This window comes from Ranitomeya variabilis, chromosome 8 (assembly GCF_051348905.1).
Source record: "Ranitomeya variabilis isolate aRanVar5 chromosome 8, aRanVar5.hap1, whole genome shotgun sequence".
NCBI lineage: Eukaryota > Metazoa > Chordata > Amphibia > Anura > Dendrobatidae > Ranitomeya > Ranitomeya variabilis.
Window position 1 is genome coordinate 41760142 of NC_135239.1, and position 20870 is coordinate 41781011.

At 43.1% G+C, this 20870-nt stretch overlaps 1 protein-coding gene across 1 annotated transcript in view; it reads right to left on the reverse strand.

Moving 5' to 3' along the window:
• LAMC2 (laminin subunit gamma 2) overlaps positions 1-13515 on the reverse strand; it is a 35134-nt gene extending 21619 nt beyond the window's left edge. Inside the window, exons 1-3 of the mRNA XM_077278406.1 lie at positions 13302-13515; positions 1805-2002; positions 1568-1685 (exon numbers count right to left, since the gene is read on the reverse strand). Of these exons, the coding sequence (XP_077134521.1) occupies positions 1568-1685; positions 1805-2002; positions 13302-13389 (404 nt within the window). The 5' untranslated portion in view covers positions 13390-13515. The remainder of the gene's footprint in view (positions 1-1567; positions 1686-1804; positions 2003-13301) is intronic.
• Between the last annotated feature and the right edge of the window lie 7355 nt (positions 13516-20870).

Here is a 20870-nt window from a genome sequence, read left to right on the forward strand (position 1 = left end):
CTAGCCCTTTTTTAATGCTGATGTAGTGTTTGCCATTACTATCTCTTGTGGTTGGCCATTTCACAGTCTGATTGCTGTAACTGTAAAGAACCCTTTCCTATTTAGCTGCCAGACTTGCCTTTCCTCCAAACATAATGAATGCCCCCTGGTCCTCTGTATTATTACAGTGATTCTTATTTATCTGAGATTCTAATATGCAGAGATCTATTTATTGCTGATCTGAAGTAGCTACATCCTATATTGTGTCATAAATTCCATTCAACCTTCCTTAGATTGGTTTATGAGTGACAACCAATATGGCCACCATTACCTTTCCCACAAAGGTTGTCACTACAAAATGTACTGTATGGTGCAGATAATGCCTGAAAGCCACACATTGTTGTCATGTATGTATTGGTGCTCTATGAACGTCTCTGCATTCATATAAACATCCCTGGATATTAGTTGATGAGTCCATGTACATGCTGGTTGTCCGTTTCAGAAGAGCGAATAGACTCTGGAAAGAACACAAGATTTATATCTTCAGAGGTGGATCTTCATGTGTCTTAGGGATAGATTTTCAAATCTTTAATGGGAAGATCTTCTATTTTCTATGGCGAGGACCTTGAAATCCTCAGGGACAGATATTCTAGTTACTCAGGGGTGGACCTTCAAGTTCTCATAGACAGATCTAGTTTCTTCAGGGTAGACCTTCAAGTCCTCAGGAACAGATCTTGTAGCTTCTCAGAGGTGGACTTTCGAGTCCTCAGGGACAGATATTTTAGCTTCTCAGGGGTGAACCGTCAAGTCCTCAGGGACAGATCTTGTAGCTTCTCAGGGGTGGACCTTCAAGTCCTCAGGGACAGATCTTGTAGATTCTCAGGGGTGGATATTCAAGTCATTGGGGTGAAGACAAAGTATTTATTTTCATGATGTTTTACAGTAGAGTGAATAGACTCTGGAATTAATGTAAGATTTACATCTTCTGAGACAGATCTTAGGGGGTGGATTTTCAAATCCTTATGGGCAGACGTTCTAGTTTCTATGGGGTGGGTGTGTACTTACAAGTCCTCATGGACAAGTCCTCTAGTTTCTCAGAGGTGGATTTTCAAAACCTCAGGGACAAGTCTTCTATTTTCTCAGAGGTGGACCTTCATGTCCTCAGAGACTAATTTAGTTTTCCAGGTGGATTTTCAATTCCTCAGGGACAGAACTTTTAGTATTTCAGAGACAGACCTTCAAATCCTCATTGACAGATCTTCTAGCTTCTCAGGGGTGGCTTTTCAAGTCCTCACGGACAGACCTTCTAGTTTTGCAGGGGTGGATATTCAAGTCCTTGGGGGCAAGGCCAAAATATTTATTTTCATGGTCGTTTATCATGGTGTTGAGCTTGAGTCTACTTCACTGTCATGGACATTTCATGCCTATGTGCTACAGCTCTCGAGAGGTTATTAACCCACTTTAACCTTCAGGTCCAATAATGTTAGTTCTCAATAAGATATCTTGCCGTCAAACAACTAGAAAATGATGGTCCTTCTTAATTATCATGGCAGTTCTGTTGGTTAAACTTCTCACATATTATATTTACCTGCATCCAGCCTCAGTGAGTGATTGCCAGCCGGGCTGGCATCTGTCACACTTCTCACCCATTACACCTGGCTTACAGCTACATCGTCCATAGTCATCACACTGAGAGCTAAGAGAACCTGCAGGGAAAGATATAAAATGCATCCAATCAGTAAAGGTGGAAAATTGTTTATTGATCCCTGACCCTTACCATGCCATAGTTATATAAAATTAGTAGTTTCTCTTCTTCAAAATATACCTTTAGCATGGCAGTGACAGGGTGTGCAAGCACCATCCTGTTGTGGGTAGTAACCGTCCTTGCATTTCTCACAGTTTGGACCATCTGTGCCTCCATTACAGTCTATGCAGCGGAAGCCGGACCCCGTCTGTGCCTGCAATTCTGGGTCAAACACGCAGCGCTGAGTGTGGCCATTACAGTTGCACACTGATATATGGACTGAAAAGGAAAAAGAAGCAAAATGTAAGGAGGATACTTACGGGAATTAGAGCCTACGTCAATAACTTAACATTATAAGAAAGGATTTCAACATCCGCTAACCTCTGATAACGGGTCCTAAATACAAGCATGGAATTACGACATTGTTGAGGAACACGCAGATTCAGATAAAAAATAGGGACGGTCCAGCTCCATTAATATTTAAGGTTCTGTAGCTTAAGGGCAGGTGCAGAGGACCATATTAGCAGTCTGAGCTCGAACCAACAAAATGTTAGATCGCACTCGGACCAATGTCATTCTATGGGGCCGTGCACATGTCCAATTTTTTACTCGGTCTGAGCGGTCTGCTGAAAATATCGGAGGCATGTCTGATTTGGATCTGAGGGTGAGAACAAAATCAGCAATGCAAGTCAATGAGTCAGTGGAAAAATCGGACCGTACTCGGATGACATTTGTATGTGGTCCTATTTTCATGGTACCATGATATACAGTATATCTTTCCTGTACCTATTTTCACGGACAGTCAAAATTAAGTTTTTTTTTTTATTTCACCTCGCACGAGAAAATAAGATGACACTTGAACCACACTTTGATCAAAATAATCGGCCCCCTTTTTCTCGTTCATGAAAAAAAAATCTAATGTCTTCGGGAGGTCTATCTAACACTGAAAAACTGGTCCCTTTTTTTGTATTAGAAAAATCACTGACGACTGAATGAAGCCTGTTAAAAAATTGTTTTTTAATCTGGAGCATGCGCCAATCGCAATCTCCTTTTCGGCTCTGCCCAAGGTTGAAGTGCACTGTCTGATGGACCGGGGTCCTGAGTATCAAGTCTCCCAAGTCTAGTGGGCATGCTCTGTAACCCTCCTAAATAAGAAGAGAGAACATATGCACAGCAATGTAAAAACGCCTTGCTGTGCAATCGATGTGGTCAGGTTTTCAAGCTTCTTTTAAGCGCTTCTTGCTTGTTAAGAGGCAAAGCTTTTAAAAGAAGTCATCTGTCCTTTCTTCAAGTGACTTTTGCTTAGAAGTCACTCAATATTTTATTCAAACAAGTATAAAAAAATAAGGCAGAGGAAAAAGCGGACACAGAAAGATATGAATAATCTTACGAAAAAGACACTTCAGGACACACACCGCCAGTATTTATATGAAGCATTTTCTGTTTGCAAAGCTTGGCGGGTATGCCGGTATCCAACAACCACTGTGTGCACAGACCCTTAGACATCCTCACACCAGTTCTCCCGACTGCCTACGTCACTCCAGCTCCCTAATCTACAACTACAGGTTCGTTAAAGGTAAGCCTTCTCCGTCAGCGATCAATTTTCTTCTACCTGCACTTGTTACAACGCATTTATTTTCCAACACCAGACAGTGAAAACATCTTTAACTGGATAATCAGAGCAGAGAAGTGGTAATTTAAGATGTTTAGGTGACGTACACTTACCGTACGTCCTGCGGTCTGTCTCCCTGTAATCATTTCCTGATATAAATAGTTTACGACTGCTTAGATCTCTATTTCAAGGGTCTGGTAATAAGTGACGGATCCAGCAAAACTCAGGTTGTAACATGATGACATTCCACGACAATTAGATGCCAGCCAAAGAGTAGATTTCCTTCTCGTTCCCTCCTGCATTGTCCCATGTAATGAGCTTCTGCTCGGCCCCTTTACAGCGTCCTGGAGTCACACGACTTAAACATCTCGCCGCTTCGACACTCCCAACTTTGTGCAGTAAATTCTGCTGTCAACAGTTATATTGCTACAAAAATCCATCCCCATAGGAATTCTGCACCATGGATGTGGTTTTCATGCTCTCATCCTACATGTCTGATTCACCATAAGGGATTATCTAGTATTTCTATATTGATTCCCCATCCTCATCAGCAGTGTCACACTGTGTTGTCAAAGGCCCACTTATAGCATTGATTCTGGGGCCACACTGTTCAGCTACATGCAAAAATAACCTGTAATATTTGTGTGGTGAAATATGTATATATATCTATATGTGTGTAGTGACATATGTCTAGGGTTATATGTGTGACTAGTGATAATGTGGCATCTGTCCTGAAGGCAGGTCTCACCCAAGTGTTAATGTGTATCTTCTTGAGACAAGCAGACTTCTGTCCCCAAATCTCACCAGGGGGTCGTGCTGAGATCCAAGAAGAGAGGGAACATTTGACACCTCCTAGCTCTTGGAAGAGAGATGTTAATTATGGCCTGATAGTATATCTGTGACAGCTTTTACACACAGGATCTCAAGAGAAAATAATATATACATTGGGGGGCGCGGCCCCTGGTCCAATCAAAAACCAAGCAATTATGGTATTAACCTGAGGGGCTGTTCTAGAAACCTGACCTCCAGACCAAAGTTATAAATTAGACCTGTATACAGAGACACGTGTTCACGTGAGGGCAGCCGACGCTGATGTGTTCCAGCAACTCCATTTACCGCCCCTCAGGGAGCAGAAATTAAACTACCAGTTAGATGATTTCTGTAAGTTTCTCCTCTTTATATTTATACTGTTTTGCATAAGTTGTATGTCTTTTTATTCTCATATTTTTATAACTTTTTCTTACTGTAAGCACTGAACTTTTTTTGTATTAAAGTATAAAACTTTAACAAGTTGAACCTTGAGGCCATGTTCACACTTTGCGGTTTTTGCCGCGGATCCGCAGCGGATTTGACACTGCGGATCTGCAGCAGTTTTCCATGCAGGGTACAGTACAATGTTACCCTATGGAAAACAAAACCCGCTGTGCCCACGCTGCGGATTTCCGCGGGAAAAGCCGCGCGGCTTTTCTGCGGAAAAAAAGAAGGAGCATGTCACTTCTTGGTGCAGAATCGCAGCGATTCTGCACCCATAGAAATGCATTGATCCGCTCACTTCCCGCACGGGGCTGTGCCCACGTTGCGGGAAGTTAAGCGGATAATGTGCAGATGGTACCCGGGGTGGAGGAGAGGAGACTCTCCTCCAGGCCCTGGGAACCATATTTTGGTGTAAAAAAAAGAATTAAAATAAAAAATGATGCTATACTCACCTCTCAGCGCTGCCCGCGGCGTCCGGTCTCAGTTGCTGTGCTTGCAGGACCTGTGGTGACGTCGCGGTCACATGACCGTGATGACGCCGCGATCACATGACCGTGAAGGTCCTTGTCGGCACAGCCGCGTGCAGCGCCGAGGAGATCGCGACGTCAGAGGGGGTGAGTATAACCAATTTTTATTATTTTTTACATTACTATTGATGCTGCATATTGCTGCATATGCAGCATCAATAGTACAGGAGTAATCCCGCAGCAGAAACCGCGGAACAAACCGCGATAAATCTGCAGGGATAACCGCAGCGGGTTTGCCCTGCAGATTTATCAATTCCGCTGCGGGATTAACCCGCAGAGGAACCCGCAAAGTGTGAACGTGGCCTGAATGTTCTAAAAGAATCCATAGCCTAAGGTGTGTGAGCCCTATGAATGATAGACATTATTAGCACTAATATTTCCGGGACTCATCACCCATGTATTCGGTGAGTGGTGGCAGCGTGTATGAGCGGGTGTGTGGCCTAGACCGGTGTGTGATTTATGCTTCCATTACAGCATAGGACAGAGGTTGAATGCTGGACTGAGATTGGGGAGATAGATTAACCCTTGCAGGCATATGGGTTGCCTGAGAGCGGGCACGTGATGAAGAAGTGACACCACGGATTAGGGATCCGTGACAATTTGGCTAGCTTGTTTAATGAATGATGATATTATACATTTTTCGGCAAATTATGAATCAAGTGTAATAGCACTAGTAGTTAGCACTCCTTCATAGGGAGGGCCTACCGGAGGATTCTCCGGTTATCCTGTGGGTCAGTCCGAGCCTGCTTATCAGTATAAGATTAGTGGTGGTCTGACACACACCCGGCACTGCCACCAATCAGCTGTAATAACCTCCAGCAGAGGCGGGATGCAAATACACAGAATGGAACAGGGATTAATGATGTCTGCCGGGCAGTGTCAGACTCGGGAGCCAAGAGCCCACCAGTAACCACCTCCAGAGCCTCACTTCTCAGCTACATGCAAGTGTGATATCCCAAGTTTATATAACAATGAACTGGAAATACCCGAAGAAAAAAAGCCGAATCTCACCGTAGGTCATAAAAGGAGACAAAGGCAATGAGCTCAAAAGTAAAAAAAAAACAAACCCTTTATTAAACTAGCAATGGTTAAGCAGCTGCACTGCAGAAAACGGGTGCCCACACATTATAAAAACAATTGCTCATGTGTATCCAAATATATTAAATGATATAAAAACTATATTGAACACCCCCCCCCCAAAAAAAAAAAAAAAAAAAAAAAAAAAAAAAAAGACTACAGGGAACAGGTGTGTGCCAAAAAGTGTAAGAGTATATGCAGGAAGTACAAATGGAAAACATAGGATTATACAAGTGGTAAAGGTAGAAGCTTATTATGATATAGGACAATACTTGGGTATAAGAGGAACTATAGGTACAAAAAAAACAATGTACACTGATCATCATATCACAAATAGAGCATGCACCGAAATAAAGGCCCCCCCCAATACAGTCTATATCAGGTGTATATACACAAGAGACCTATCAGTACATAGAAAAAGTGGTAGGTATAAATACCGTACATATGTGGAAGAAGAGAGGCAAATGCTCAAGTGGGTCATGTAAGAAAAATGATAGGATTCCACCAAAAAGGGCTGCATGTTAATCAGCAAATAGTAAAGACCAAGGGCAAATGGGCTAATAAACTATATAGTAAAAGAGTAAGAATAGATACAGATGGAATGGCATGGCATGCTCCATGATACCCAAGGGTACCAACACTATGCAAGGGACAGAGCATTGTAGTAAAAAGGCTCCGCATAATGTAAAAAGATATGCGCAGCGCCCAACAGTCAGTAGGCCAGTAGGATGATTACCCGGGGTGATGCCACACTCGCCTCTCCTAGACCACAGATAGTCATCCTACTTGCCTATTGATTGTTTGGTGTTGTGCGTATCTTTGAGCAATTGTTTTTATAATGTGTGGCTCCCCTTTTTCTGCAGTGCCACTGCTTAACCATTGCATTATTGGCTGTTCTGATGACAAGAGGCTGTGAAATAAATACAACTACGGTATATGCTTAAAATATTCTTTATATTATCATACAAAAACTCTAATGGGGTCCACCAGGTATCTCAGATCTTTATTAGTAATGGTCTTTACATATGGGCCAACTCCTGCACCTGACTTTACCTCTGCAGCATCAGAAGCGCAGTGGAATTAAAGCTGGCTTGGATCAGGAGCTAAAAGTGGGCGCCAACCAATCCCAGCCAGTAGGAGAAAGGTGCTTACAAGGTCAATAGGAAAGAGCTTGTAAACACTGTGTATGTTCAGAAGTATTAACGGCGGCGGCTGCCCCTCTGGGCAACAAGCAATAAACAATAAAATAGAAAAGATGGGAGATTTTTAGAGATTTTGGATAAGAAGAGGAGGAAGACCAGTGAGGGCTCAGATTTTAAGATTCAACTTCAGAAAGGCAGATTTTAATGGACTCAGAAAGAGGGTATGAAAGGTCCAATGGTTGGATGTTCTAAAGCACAGAAATGTCCAAGAAGGATGGGAGATTTTACCAAATTAAATTCTCACTGCACTATTGGTAACAATCCCAAAAAGAAGGAAGAATTTGAAGCATTTAAAGAGACCAGTGTTAAAATTTTTAAAAAAATGTATATTAAATGGAAAGAGGGGAGCATATCTAAAGAATAATATAATGCTGTCTGCAGGGAATGCAGGGGAAGCGTTAGCAGAGCTAAAGCCAGTAATGAAGTAACGCTTGCAAGGGAGACCAAAAGCAATAAAAAAGGATTTTGGAGGTATGTCAAAAGCAAAAAAATAGTCAAAAATGCTCTAGGATTTTTACAGGGTGAAAAGGGTGAAGTGGTCAAAAATCATGTTGAGGTGGCCGAACTTTTCAATTCCTATTTTGCATCTGTGTTCTCTCAGAAAGCCATTGTAACATTCATTGATCTTCACAGTGCTATCGAAGGAATAAAATAATCCAATCTATCCATAAACAGAGAGATGGTCAGTGAACACTTAGGTAATGTAAATGATTTTAAATCTCCTGGTCCAGATGAATTACATCCTATGGTACTGAAAGAGTTAGCAGAGGAAATTGCAGAACCACTAGCTGGAATCTTTGAAAAATCCTGGAGAACAGGAGAAGTCCCAGGAGATTGGATCAGGGAAAATCTTGTCCCTATCTTCAAAAAAAGGAAAGAAGATGGAGCCAGGAAATTACAGGCCAGTGAGCCTTACTTCTATACCAGGACAGATATTTGAACAAATTATTAAATAGCATGTTTGTAAATACTTGGATTAGAATACACAGTAATTAACCAGCATGGGTTTGTAGCAAACAAGTCATGCCAGACTAATCTAATTTCCTTGTATGATGGAATCACTGACTGGGTGGATCAGGGAAATGCAGTAGATATAGTATATCTCGACTTCAGCAGTGCATTTGATAAAGTATATCATACCATCATTATTGGGAAAAATGACAAAGTATGGGATTGACAAGGCTATGGGTAAGTGGATTCATAACCAGCTCTGCCCTCGCCTATTGTATCCTCACCCATCCTTTGTAGATTGTGAGCGCTCGCAGGCAGTATCCTCTCTCCTCTTGTACCAGTGGTGTGTATTGTTTAAGATTACTGTCACGGTGGCGCAGTGGATAGCACAGCAGCCTTGCAGCGCTGGAGTCCTGGGTTCAAGCCCCACTAAGGACAACATCTGCAAAAGAGTTTGTATGTTCTCTCCGTGTTTGCGTGGGTTTCCTCCCACATTCCAAAGACATACTGATAGGAAATTTAGATTGTGAGCCCGAACAGGGACAGTGATAATAATGTGTGCAAACTGTAAAGCGCTGCGAAATATGTTAGCGCTATATAAAAATAAAGATTATTATTACTGTACTTGTTTTTATTATGTATACCCCTCCTCACATGTAAAGTGCCATGGAAGAAAAGGTGCCATAATGATAAGTAATAATAATAATTGGTTCAGTTATCGTACTCAAAGAGTGGTAATAAATGGTTGCACATCCAATTGGAAGAGTGTGTCAAGTTGGGTACCACAAGGCTCTGTCCTGGTGCCAGTGTTGTTGAACAGTTTTATAAATGACCTAGAAAAGGGAACTGAAGGTAAACTCATCACATTTGTAGACTATGTAAAGCTAGGAGGGATAGATAACACTAGAAGACAAAGAAAGTATTCAGAAGGATCTAGATAAGCTTGAAAAATAGGCAGCGACTAATAGAGAGGTATTTAACGGAAAAATGCAATATTCTACATCTGGGCAAGAAAAGCTAAAATTATATCCGCAGAAAGGGAGGACTAGAACTAAGCAACAGAAAAAGAGTTGGGAATCCTAACAGATCACAGACTGCACATGAGTCAACAGTGTGATGCAGCAGCAAAAAAGGCAAACACAATTCTAGGTTGTATTAAGAAAAGCATAGAGTCTAGACCATGTGAAGTAATTATCCCCCTCTACTCCTCATTGGTCAGGCCTCATCTGGAATACTGTATCCAGTTCTTGGCACCACATTGAAAAAAAAGACATTGAAAAACTGGAGCAAGTTCAGAGAAGAGGTACCAGGTTGGTGAGCGGACTGTAAAGCATGTCCTACGAGGAATGGTTCAAGGATTTGAGAATGTTTAGCTTGCAAAAAAGAAGGCTAAGAGGAGACTTAATAGCTGTCTACAAATATCTTAAGGGCTGTCACAGTGTAGAGGGATCATCATTATTCTCATTTGTACATGGAAACAAGAAGACCAATGGAATGAAACTGAAAGGGAGAAGATAGAGATTAGATATTAAAAAAACCATTTCTGACAGTGAGGGCGATCAATGAGTGGAACAGGCTGCCACGAGAGGTGGCGAGTTCTCCTTTAATAGAAGTCTTCAAATAGAGGCTGGACAGACACCTGTCTGAGATGGTTTAGTGAATCCTGAACCCTTGAGGTCTCTTCAACTCTAACATTCTATGAAATTTTAATAATAACTAAATACCAAAGTTGCTTGTTTTTACAAATGTACCCATCTTAGAAGATGTGAATATCCCTTTAAGGCTCTTTGGAGTATAGACTCCATGGCAGACTTCAGCGTGAAGTTACTTTTCTGACAATAAAGTAACGTTGTATTGGAAATTTCCTATGTAACCTGCAATTATATCAGCTACTAAAGCGTATATATATTTGTAACATCCCAGGTAACCCGTTGTTACAGTGGTATTGCCTTCCTCTCGGGGAGGGTGATGCCATGCCTGGAAGCGAGGAAAGATCCCATTAACAGGTAACACATACATGCAACGTGTTGACACCAGGCCAGATGGGGGAGCTCAAAACCCAGATTCAGGGGAACTTCCCTATATATATTCTGTCTGAGGAGGAGTTAGTTAGTTTGTGAGAGAGAGAGAGGAGAGGTGTGAGGAAGAAAGCTGGGGCCGTGCAGACGTGAGGTGCTGCAGCTCCTGTGAGGAAAGCTGGGGCCGTGCAGACCCGTGATTCTGCAGCTCCTGGAAAAGAAAGAAAGAGGAACAGAACAGTTTGTAGAGAGTGTGAAGGAGGAAGGAGCAAAGCAGAAGTGAAGAGCTGGAGGGGAGCTGCGACTGAGCTTCCTCCATGCTGAAGAGCATGAAACCAGTGGCTGGAAGACCGAGGTTGTGGGGGTAACTTTATGCCCCACAGCATAAACCGGCAGCCAGCAGATTGCAAGTCGCCTGTCCACCATTAACACCCAAAGGCATAGCAGCACATAGAGCCCGGAGTCATCTGAGATACACCTGTAAAAAGGCTTGAGTTTCCTGCCATGCGGGTAGTGTCCTACCAAAAGGGAAAGAGAGAAAGTGAGAACCTTGTGTGAGGCCTAGGGCAGCAAGGAACTACAACACAGCGCAGAAAGGAAGGCTTCCAACCCCACCTGGCTAGAGGGATCTCAGAATCGCTTCCAGGCCGGCCGGACCTCACCATCACCTGTGATTCGTACCCTGGACTGTGGCTGCCTACTACAGTAAAAAGGTAAAGAGGCTGCAACCTTGTGTCCTCCACTTCTTTCCGGAACCACACCATCTTTGCCTAAAACACCGGGAGCCCAGGGGACTAAGCTTCACCTGTGGAAAGCCATACCATCCCTGCTGCAATAACATCATCCCCAGTAGACCCCTTTAAGCACCGTCGGTCATCCCTGACCGAATACCACAAGTGGCATCACAAACATTTTCATAAACTTTATTTCCCTTTTATTGGATGCCCAGGGCCACGGACTGGGTCACTGCCACCGTGACCACATCCCTTTAAGAACCATAAAGGTACCGAGTACCCCACGGCCCTGGTGGGCGCTCCATATTTATGTAGCCTATATATCTGCAATTACATATCTACATAAACTCTATAATGTACCATCAGCCACCATCCAGAAAATGAAGCATCTTCGTATGAGATCTCTAATACATAACTATATAAGGTAAAGGTAACGTGTCTCTCACGTAACCGGAGGACTTGTGCCAAATAATCCCACAGCACTCCTTTTAATAGTCACTATTCATCATCTCATTTAAAGGGTTACTTGTAAGTTTGGAGGTTATTCCCTATTCTCAGGATAGGGGATAACTTCTTGATCGCTGGGGGTCTGACCGTTGGGACCACCACTGATCCTGAGATCTCTTAAGAGTCCAGTGTGAATGGAGTGGAAGTCGATCAAGCACACTGCTGCTCTATTTATTCCACTGCTTGGACAACCCCTTCTCAATTACTGTGCTTTCCTCAGGTAAAAATAATTCCTGCAGCCAATCAGCAGCCGCTCAACTGTACCCTCTTTTAGATAAACCAGATTTTCAGAGGAAGCGAGTGAGCATCCGCAGCTCTTACTTCCTCTCGACGTGAATTACAGCCAAAGGGAGGGACAGTGAAGTGACCACTGATCGGCTGTAGGGATTGCTTGACATGTCACACAATCCCAGTGAGAGCCAATGCCGGCACTGCTCAAACAGAGTAAGCACTGGAGGCGAGTATAGATGTAATTACTTTGGGGGAAACATAGTGATTGAGAAGAGGTTGCCTGAATATTTGAGAACCCCGTTGGTGGCACAGCTGGAGATAGCCGAGTGTTTTGCCTGGGTGGTCTTTGATATTCCTATAAAAATGATAGAGCGGAAGTGCTCATAATCAACCAAAACTCCCTTCATAGGAGGCTCTTCAGTGCTGGTTCTCGGAATTATGGGACCCCCAGTGATCGGGAACTTATCCTTTATACCAAGGACAGGGTATAACTGTGAAACTTGAGAATATCCCTTCAATTGGAGCAACTTCAATGACACTTTGTCTATGGACATACATGCATACACATAAGCACTTGACGATAGCTCCTGCTCCATACAAACTGTGATCAGAAAATATTACAACTTTGAAACTATTGGCAAGTACTCACACCGATATACAATATATATTTTGAGATGTTTTGTTCTTGGTGTTTGTATAACTTTTGTAGATTTATTCTTAAGATTCTATTGCGGAACTTTATGCTGGTTATATATAAATCCACAATAACTACAGTATGTAGCGGTACAATGAAGCAAACAAACTTTACTGTAGTATTTTCTTACTGGTGCTGTAGTTCTCCATTATTTGCACAATCACTCGCGGCATTTCTGCTGGAGTAGTAGTTGTACCACAGCTAGAGAGCCGCTGGGCACGCTCTATTACAGGCCTGTATTAATGCCCACATAGGAGATGACCACTAGATTTTCTTAGTCCTGACTGAGACATTTGCCACACGTCTCTGTATCCTCACAATACTAAATATATACATCTTTCATAAATCTGGGCGAGTTAGGTGACAATGGAGTAAATTAATTATTTTTTACATTTGAAAAAACAAAGATTTTTTTTTTAAACTTTAGAAACATAACTGTTTAAGATTTATAAAAGGGCTCTTCTTTCTTTCTTTTTCTCCTAGAAACAGCGCCACCCTTGCCCAAAGGCTGTTTCTGGTATTTCAGCTCAATCTTGGTCACTTAAAAAAGTGAGCTGTAATACCCAAGTACAAGAGTGGATCTTTTTCTGGGGTGAAAAAAAAAAAGTATTTTCTCCTAGGCATTAAAAATAAAACTTTTTCTTGTTGTCAAAGCCAAAATGTGCGAGTCATACTCATAGAAAGCAAAAGCACATAAAGTTTTAACTCTTTGGATCCCATTCTACATGATGAACCATTACCCACCACCAAAAGACAAATCTTGATTCTCACCATCTATGGATGATGCAGTAAGAGCCACAGAGAGTAAACCCAGGAATGGAAGCAGCAGCGGCAGGTCCAGGCTCCTCCATAAAACCATCCTATTGTGGTCGCTTTGGTTGTTTGGGGGGTTCTGCGTGTCGTGCACCCTGCACCCTCAGTCTGGCTGCTTCTGTGTCCTTCAGGTGTGTTTTATGAGTTCGCTGTAACCTGACTCATTACAGACACAAAGATCTTCTGTTGTGACTCACCCTCTGAATAACAGCCCAACCCTTCCCTATTTCACAGGCACACACTAGATCCTGCCCCACACATCATCCAACCTGCTCAGTGGGCGCCAGGGGTGACCGGCTCAGCAGAGCGCAGGATCGCAGACCGTTCCATTCCAAAAGCCCTGCATGGAGACGGTCAAAGTATAGCTTTAGGCCGTGTTCACACGTAGCGTACATGCGTTTCTTCTGCAGGTGTCCGCACTAAAATACACAATTACAATCTTCTCTGAAAATTGCTTTTTTTATATGAATCAGCATTTTTTTTTTAAAAAAGTTTTATTTCTGCACTTAAAAATGCTATTGCGTTTTTTTAGATGCTTTTTTTTTTTTTTTTTTTCTTTTGAAGCCTACGGAGAAAAAAATGCATAAAAAACACCCACAGTCCATCTTTATATGCTCATTGGGCAGCAGTTTTCATTAAATCATGTCTACTTTGTTTGGACAGTTAAATGCAGATTTTCGAAAAAAAAAAAAAAGTAAGAAGAACCCCAATTAAACAAAAGAAACATAATAGACATATCACGTGAGACCATGACTTTATAGTAGTTATATATATACTGGATGGTAGCCCGATTCTAGCGCATCGGGTATTCTAGAATATGTATGTAGTTTATTTCTGAAGATTTTAGAATAATACATTGAATACACAGGATTCGGCCAGCTGCGACCAATTCGCGAAGCGTGGTTCAAATCCCGCGCCAATTCGCGGCTGGACTGCGCCCAAATATATCTTCCTTAAAATGGTGCCAGCGCAGTAGCATAATTCGAAACGCAATAGATGCTACTGCACAGGTACCACCGCCGGCGCCATTTTGCTAGAGGAAAAAACAAATTGTCTCCACCAAGATGGTGCTTGCGCAGTAGTATCTATTGGCGTTCCAAATTATGCTACTATGCAGGCACGGCCGGAGCCATTTTGAGGGAGATTTTTTTTCTCAACAAATTTATATTACTAAATAAAATGAATATATGGATGCTATAGATCGTATCATGCTACAGCGCTGGAGCCTGCATGATGAATGTCATTTTTTTCCTCCAAACAATAAGATATACAGTATGTAAAATAAGGGACAGGCCACTGAGGGATCAGTGATCTGTCATAAGCCCATAAGGATGAATATGTAAGCAGAGCACCACATAAAGCCCTGCCCCAGAGCACGAGAATCTCATTAATCTCATTAACTAAAAACTGCAAATAAAGATTGAACCACAACCACATGATGGATTTCATCAACCAAGGCATCATTGTAATCAGTATAACGGCGCCAACCTGACAGTGTCTGTAGGTTACTGTGCACAATCCTGCTGACAGGTTCACTTTAAACATCTGTAACGTTGGCCATAGACATAAGATTAATGTCAGCTGAACCTACCTGTTTTGGTGGGATCATCAGAATTCAGCTATGGGATTCAACTTGCCCAATCCTTTTATTATTTGGGTCGATAAGTCCAGCAACTTATTCCCCTCTCTCCATACATAATACATGCTCACTCGGCCAAATGGAGTGTGCATGTGGATGTGGCGGTTGGGAGGGTTAATAATAATAATAATAATAATAATAATAATAAATGATTTTAGAAAACACTTCTTGTTACACAAAATATTTTTAGTCTCCATGTTATGGTAAAACCAGTGAAATGTCCCAGAACATACAGTATAGTCCTCAAGAGCCACCAACAGGTCATGTTTTCAGGATTTCCTTAGTATTGCCCAGGTAAGAATTCCATCATCTAGACAGGCAACAATTCCATCACCTGGGCCATACTAAGGAAATCCTGAAAACACGACCTGTTGGTGGCTCTTGAGGACTGGAGTTGGGGAGTGCACCGTCACCATTTAATAGACAGAATCAAATATAAAAACAGAATGAGCAAATACCCCGCAGTAAGTAAATAAATAGTAATAGTGCATGGAAATAATATAGGATTTAATCAACACTATTTTGATAATGGAAGAAAAAGTGTAAAAGCCATCCCACCGCGACAAGGTGTACCTGATCGGGAGGGACGCTAACTCTAGTATCTCACCTCGCTATCTGTCAGCAGACCTCAAAACAGACAGGGGCAGAGAAGGACCCAGACCTGACTGCTCATACACCTATAGTAAAGAGAACGCAAGATCACCTAGTACTTGAAGTCCAGCTTGCACGGAACTAGGTGGATCCACACCAAATAATATACTCAAGGAAAAAAAAGTTGTTGTTCCAGCTTCTGGTAAAATAATTATTCTTTAAAGTCCATTAAAAATTTACAAAAATTACAATGGTTGCATAGACAGGGCAAGGGAGCAAGACGCGTTTCGAATGCTCACTTGCATTATCACAGCTGTGATAAAGAACGCCAGTGAACGTTCGAAACGCGTCTTGCTCCCTTGCCTGCCTAGGCAACCATTGTAAATTTGTAATGGACTTAAAATAAAGAAAGAACTATTTTACCAGAAGCTGGAACAACAACTTTTTTTTTCCTCGCTCATACACCTGCCTCCGGAAATCTGTATGAGCAAAATGCCGAGCCCAAAAATGGGGACACCAGTATGTACAAAGTACAAAAAACTACAGCAAAAACAAAAGTCAACTCCGTCCCCTATGTTATTTACATGTACTTTTTATTTATTGTGGGGTATTTGCTCATTTAGGTTCTATCCATGTTATGGAAGTTAATAGAGCTGGAGAATGGACCATAATTAACTAGGATCAGTGTACGTCTCACATCAGCAGAGTGCAGGCTGCTGTTTATGCCAACCTGCAATCTGTCATTGGACCGTTCGTTTTAGGATATTCCCAACTATCCATGCATTATGGAAATATGACGGTCGGCCATACAAAAATCCGGGGCATCACCATGTGATACTGAACGCCCTCCACTATGTGAGGTGGAGATCTGTGTTCTGCAGACAGGAAGCAGTGAGTGAATCAGACACTTAGGTAATGATTGCTGCAGCGGTCAGAGCAATGACACCCAGCTGAGAACAAGCCTGCAGGGAAGGCAGACGAGGCTGCGGTGAGGCGCTCCCTCTGCACAGACTACATGCCCTGCGGATACACAAAGTAAACAGCAAACGGGAGGGAAACTTCCGAAAGTATTCTCCTGTCGCCACCAGACATTACGAGTAATACGGGCAACAATGTATCACTGCACGACTGAGATTAGGAAAGCATAGGGCCAATGCACCCGGCCATATTATAAGGCCTCCATCACATGTCCCTGTTTCAGGTACGTGGGGCATCCGCTTATTTATTATGCTTTGCTTATACAGCGCCATCATATTCCGCAGCACTTTACAGACATTATCATCACTGTCCCCGGTGGGGCTCACAATCTACATTCCCTATCAGTATGTCTTTGGAATGTGGGAAGAAACCGGAGAACCCAGAGGAAACCCACGCAAACACAGGGAGAATATACAACCTCCTTGCAGATGTTGTCCTTGATGGGATTTGAACCCTGGACCCCAGTGCCAACCACTGAGCCACCGTACAGTGCTAACCACTGAGCTGCCCGGATGTCACACGTACCCATTATAATCTATGGTGCTACAATAGTCCGAGTTTTTATGGATGACAAGAACAATACAAGTCTACAGGTCCTTGCAATACAAATGGATGGCATCTGTGTCTGTGTGGTACGTGTCCAACATTGCATGGTATAAAAGCAGCTTTGGAATTGATTTTTCTTAAGCCATACGAGATAAACACGGACGACACACTGATCCAAAACACTGATGACATCAGTAACATTTTTTTGCCAGTGCCGTTATTATATGGAAGTGTGAAGGGGGCCTAATCTGTTTTGTATAAATCCATAAAGCTCCCCACAGATCTCTACAGACCATATTATTGTTCCTTCCATTATATGCACTTGATGCTGAATTACGTAGTATTGCTACAGAGGAAGAATACAACATCATTTATAGGGGACCTAGATGTATGGAGAAAACACTAAGGAGACGATTCATCAGGTCTGGCGTAGTGAATGCCGTTCTTTGCCCGCCATGCTGGAGTACAAGCCACCAAAGTGGTAACGAGACGCGTGCCATTTAATGAATTTGTTGCATTTTCCTGAGTGGTGGGCACCTTGGCCTACGGGACCAGAAACGTTCAGTCCAGTAATCGATGAGGTTGTCACGCTCGAGTTGGGAGACCTGCCGCCAACCAGTCTGTGCATCGCGGTCCGATTTATCCAATCACCTGACCGCACCCTAACCTTCTCACATCTATTTAAAACAATCAGTAGCAGCGGCTTCATTATTGAAATCATTAGAGAGGCGGTCACACTTTTCTTGTTTGATCAGTTCTTTAATTCTTAGTAATTTTGTTTTTGATCAAAAATAGCATAAAAGCCATCCCACCGTCGACAAGGTGACCCTGATCGGGACCGTCCTATGTGGCACCCGAGGAATTTGGGTACCACAGTAGTGCTGCCTTCCTCTCGGGGAGGGTAGTGCTATGCCTGATTCCCTTTGGCAGGTTATCACACACAACACCTTCCAAATCCAGGCCAGGAGGGGGAGCTCAAAACCCTGTTTTAGGGCAGCTTCCCTGGATAAAGATCCTGGTTTGAAGGAGGAGTTAGGTTTGTCTGTAGGGACAGTCTGTGAGCGAAGACAGACAGGAAGGGAGCAGAGAGGAGGTACAGGACTCCAGGAGGCCACGAGTAGGTCTCCAGGGAGTCAGTGCGCAGAAACCGGGTACCGGGAGCCCGAGGCTTTTGTGGAACAATAAAACACAAAGCAGACCCGCAGGGCAGAGGATTACATGGACTTTGCCCATATTCAACTGTGGTACAGCAGCACCTTGGAGCCTGGAGTCGCTGTGAAAAGACCCCAGTAAGCACAGCTCAAGCTGCCTGCCATAGAGGTACCTGTCCCTGGACAGGAGAACGAATTAGGACTTTGCTGGGAACACTTAGTGGCAGCAGGGACCTCAGTTACAGCAAGCGCAAAGTGGAAGGCTCCTACCTGACCTGCCAAGGGGATTCAGCTTGACTCTGGACTGCTTGGACTCCTAATTCACCTGTTGCTAGTGCCCTGGACTGTCACCCATAGTAAACCAGGTAAAGACTTACAGCTTGTCTCCTCCATTAATTTACCGGCTATACCATCCACGCCCTACACCATAGGACCCCTGGGGATCCCGCTTCACCTGTGGGAAGTGTAACATCTGTGCTGCCGCAACATCCCCCAGGGGACCCCTTCAATGCAGCGTCGGTCCTACTACTGACCGAACTCCACAGGTGGCGTTACGACAAACTTTGAACATGTTCCCCTTTAACGTTGAGCCCCAGGGCCACGGACCGGGTGGCAGCCACCGTGACATCCCCCTTGTGACCGGACCCGAGTACCCCACTGCCCTGTGGGCAACTCACCTACATGGCCTAATATTAAAGACAAAGGACCTGAGCTGGAAATTACATTTAAAGGCTTCCCAGACTGGTGTCCACAGGTCGGGACCCGGTCCTTTTGTCTGCCCTTATTCACGCACTGAGGTCAACTCTGACACATGGTTAGGGTTTTAGTATTAGACAGTGTAGGACTGTCCCGATCAGGGTCACCTTGTCGCGGTGGGATGGCTTTTGTGCTATTTTTGATCAAAACAGTATTACTAAGAATCCTGTGTTATTTAAATGCACTTTTGCTTTTTACTTATTTAGCTACAGCAGGGTTTTTCTCAGTTTGTTTCTTGTAGGTTGTATGCGCTTTATGGCCAATGTGAACATGCGTTTATGTGCTGCATGTATACCTACTTAATCCAAGCTCATTATTTTATTTTATTTGTGATTCGGAAAACTGCAGCATATCACTTCTTTCTGTGTTTTTTTTCACCCATAGAAAGTAATGGTTAAGTGCAAAAACGCAGGAAAAAAAAAGCATTTATGAGGTCTTGCTGTGTTTCTGGTGCAAAAGCCTTAGGCTAAGTGCACACGTCGCAGAATTTCCGCGGAAATTTCGGCGGCAATTCTGCAACTCCTGCCGCGGGTATATCACATGCGAATTGGCATGCATATTCCTGCTAAACACTAGCGTTTTGCAAGCATAATTAGCTTGCAGAATGCTAGCGTTTTCCAAGCGATCTTTAGCATCGCTTGGAAAACTGATTGACAGGTTGGTCACACTTGTCAAACATAGTGTTTGACAAGTGTGACCAACTTTTTACTATTGATGCTGCCTATGCAGCATCAATAGTAAAAATATATAATGTTAAAAATAATTTTAAAAAATGGTTATTCTCACCTTCCGAAGGCCCCCGATCTCCTCAGCGGTGCACGCGGTGGCTTCCGTTCCTATAGATGCTTTGTGTGCAGGACCTGTGCTGACGTCACGGTCACGTGACCGCGACTTCATCGCAGGTCCTTCACACAAAGCATCCATGGGAACGGAAGCGCCCGCATGCACGGCTGAGAGGCGGGAAGACTCCGGGGGCCATCGGAAGGAGAGTATATCACTATTTTTAATTTATATATTTTTTTTTAACAATTATATGGTGCCCAGTTCGTGGAGGAAAGTCTCCTCTCCTCCACCCTGGGTACCAACCGCACATGATCCGCTTACTTCCCGCATGGTGGGCATAGCCCCATGCGGGAAGTAAGCGGATCAATGCATTTCTATGTGTGCGGAATCCCCGTGATTCCGCAAATTAAAATTAATGAACATGCTGTGTTTTTTTCTGGAATGCGTTTCCGCTCAGGAAAACAACGCAGCATCTGCACAAAAAATGCGGATTGCATTCTATTAAATAGGATGCTTAATGTGAGCTTTTTTTAGCGTTTCTATAGCGAAAAAACTGCGACGTGTGCACATGGCCTTAAGCTGTGTATGATTTTTTTTGGGGGGGGAGAGGGGGCGCTGAAATTTATCAGCATGCACAAGAAATAACAAAAAAGCAGCAAAACCTGCTTTTTGTAAACAGCTTCTATATGGAAAAGAAAACAGGTTTTGCCTGCAGAAAAAAAACGTAACATGTGAACATAGCCTAATGCTTTTTACTTTTTAAAGTTGTCCTGTTTAATATTGAAACGAGCATCATACGAGTTCCCCTGTAACGTATTCGACAAAAACTCGAGCGATTCAAGCCATGTTCCCATGTAGCGGAAATGCGTCATTTTTGTTTGCGCTGCATTTTTTTGTGCAGGAAATTTGCCTCTTTTAACAGTTTAGGCAAAGTGGATGTGATTACCGGTATATGAAATCCCCTGCCCATTGTGTTTAATGATGCCGTTGTACTGTGCATTTTTAGATACTTTTTTCCACTACAGACTTCTATATGGAGCCTGAAAAAACTCATGTAAAAGATGCAGATTAGTGATGAGCGAA